This window comes from Trachymyrmex cornetzi, unplaced genomic scaffold (genome assembly GCF_001594075.2).
Source record: "Trachymyrmex cornetzi isolate Tcor2-1 unplaced genomic scaffold, Tcor1.1 scaffold1929, whole genome shotgun sequence".
NCBI lineage: Eukaryota > Metazoa > Arthropoda > Insecta > Hymenoptera > Formicidae > Trachymyrmex > Trachymyrmex cornetzi.
In genome coordinates this window covers 16,184-18,715 of record NW_017296560.1, presented here as the reverse complement: position 1 = coordinate 18,715, position 2,532 = coordinate 16,184, and the positions used below count along the sequence as shown (strand labels likewise).

The window sequence follows — 2,532 nt, the reverse complement described above, 5'->3', positions numbered from 1 at the left end:
CACATCTCGTCTAACAACCGACTATTTGAGCACTCAAAAAATCGAATTAATGGGTCATCCGCCGTACAGTCCTGATTTGGCACCAAATGACTTCTTTTTGTTCCCGAACGTCAAGAATAAATTGCGTGGACAACGATTTTCGTCGGCAGAAGAAGCCGTTGATGCGTTCAAAGACCATATTTTGGAGGTGTCTCAAGCGGAATGGAAAAAATGCTTTGACAAGTGGTTCGAACGAATGCAAAAGTGTATAGATCATAAAGGAGAATATTTTGAAAAACAATAAATAACAAATTATTGTTTTTTTATTATTAGACTCAAAATACAAATAGTGACCCTCGTATTAGTTAATTTATTTTTTCCTCCAAGTTTATGAGTTTTCTTTATATTTCTTAACCGTGAACCCATTCGCTTCTCCACATGTCGTACGCATTTTTTTTTCACTTGTAAATTATTACCATAAAGATTATTATCTAATAGGGCTTTAAAAGTTTTAGAGTCTCCATCACCAATGTAATAAGCGTACTTAATTTCCAACAGTACCCAAGATCGGTTGAACATTTCTTTTACGGTGTCAATTTCCGTCTTCCCAGCTGATCCATCATGATTTACAGTACATTCTTCTGTATGATTTTCTTTCCAAATTTCATATTCCGGAGTTTCATGTTTAGATTCCCATAATTTACAAGCATGACAACAAGCAGATTTTACAAGGAGGTCAATCACTTTGTTTGTATATTTACCAATAAGTGTTGTGATTCCAAACAATAAACTGAAGCCTCTTTTCTTCCACGTTGCATCACCAGAAACAGTTATCTCAGTTATTGATTTGCCATTTTTAGAATTTTTAATTTTTTCCTCTTCTACTGCTTTTCTTCGCAAAATATCGAAAATAGCCTTTGCTCCAATATAAATATTTTCCACAACAGCATAGTACAAAGTATTACTAAAACCTTGAGATAAATCCATGAGACCACAAAATAAATTTATACCTTCTCTACCAATGCCCAATAATCTCATGACGAATATAAGTCTTCTATTTATATCATACGATTTATTGTCTATCAAAGGGCAGGAATTTATATATTTTGTATCACACTTGCATGTGAACTGCTATTTTAAAACCTAAACCTCGAGCATTAGATTCACCGAAACGTACTTCCTCTTTGCACTGTACAAATAACAAAATGAGAAATTGCAGTAAAGACCGACAAGAAAGCGATGATATAATAACCGTGACCTGAGTCTAATATAATTTCTTCGTCTTGAGTTTTGGATAATTTTCTGCTGATGTACTTGCAAATGAAGTATCCGTTTCTCGAGTGTGAATATTACCCGTGAATTTTCTTTTCTTTGATCTGCTAGCACGTTCATCCATGTCCCGTGAATGTTTGCGATCCATTTCTTTATTTCCGTATGTGCGTCAGTTTCACTCGAAGCTACTGAAAATTTTACTGTTGAATAACACAACCAGAGAGAAACCTGAGAGAGGCAATACCGGCCTAAAACCTGTAACCGCAAAATACTGCCGCGCACTACTGCCCTCTGACAAAGTGTAAACTTAGCTCTGAGGGTAATACGTCCACTTTTCTGAGGGTAATACATCTACTTTTCAACTCGAGATGATAAATTGATACTTGTTTCGTATAATCGTGCTACATTCACAAATTGTGAATCAGAAATATTAATCTCTGCAATCTTACATGCGCGTGACGTTTATTTCGCTTAAAAGTATTAACATTAAGGTTATATTATATTTTTATAAATATGTTAATATTTATATTTTAAATAAACTATATACATATGAATTAAGTTGTATTTCAAGCATTTTATTTTTATTAGACACATTTTTGTTTACTTTATTTGTTATTATTTTCTTATTACAATACTAATAAAATTTGAAAAATATATAATGACAAAATAATCTAAATAACTTTTGTGTGTAAGTACTTTAAGTATTTAAAATGCAATTATATTAAGTATCATTGCGACGCAAGAATTAGGTGTTTTGTAAATAAACGAATAATATATATATTTTGTTAACAATAAAATAGATTAAAAGACCCGGTAAAAAATTTTTCATGCATGAATATGTATAAGTATGTATAACCATACTTAACACACATAAATAATTACATATTCATAAACATATATAATTATATATGAAATATGTCTATACATTTTCATACATCCTCTTTTCTTTTATAAAATTTATACTTTTTAGTGTAATAAAAATAATAATAGTAATGTGAAAACATTAAAAATAATTAAAAAGGTAATATTTTCGCACTATTTGTTTTTAAAAAAATCAAGTTTCAAGAAGTAATGTAAAATAATTACTTACGTATAATTACATATAAAATTATGCATAATTATGGAGATGGTTGCTTTTGCCTACAAATCGATTGCCTACAGTACCTTTTGCCTAAATCACTGTTGCCTACAGTTCGATTGCCTACATGTATTATTGCCTACAGCTCGATTGCCTACATGCGCTTTTGCGCACAAATAAAAATTTTAGAAACGGGGTTACTT

At 31.0% G+C, this 2,532-nt stretch overlaps 1 protein-coding gene across 1 annotated transcript; it reads right to left on the bottom strand.

The window, feature by feature from the left end:
- Positions 1–291: 291 nt before the first annotated feature.
- On the bottom strand, positions 292–1,474 carry LOC108759544 (uncharacterized). Its single transcript, XM_018505033.1, has 2 exons — positions 1,333–1,474; positions 292–950 (listed from the first exon to the last, which is right to left on the bottom strand). Exons 1-2 carry the CDS (start codon positions 1,397–1,399, stop codon positions 292–294), a joined length of 726 nt encoding a protein of 241 aa, XP_018360535.1. The 5' UTR covers positions 1,400–1,474.
- Between the last annotated feature and the right edge of the window lie 1,058 nt (positions 1,475–2,532).

Excerpts from the sequence above, each read along its gene's own strand:
- LOC108759544 (XM_018505033.1), bottom strand. The coding sequence starts at position 1,399 with ATGGATCGCAAACATTCACGGGACATGGATGAACGTGCTAGCAGATCA. Across the intron at positions 951-1,332 it reads AAAGAAAAGAAAATTCACGG|GTTTTAGTAATACTTTGTAC; the intron begins GTAATATTCACA and ends ATTTATCTCAAG.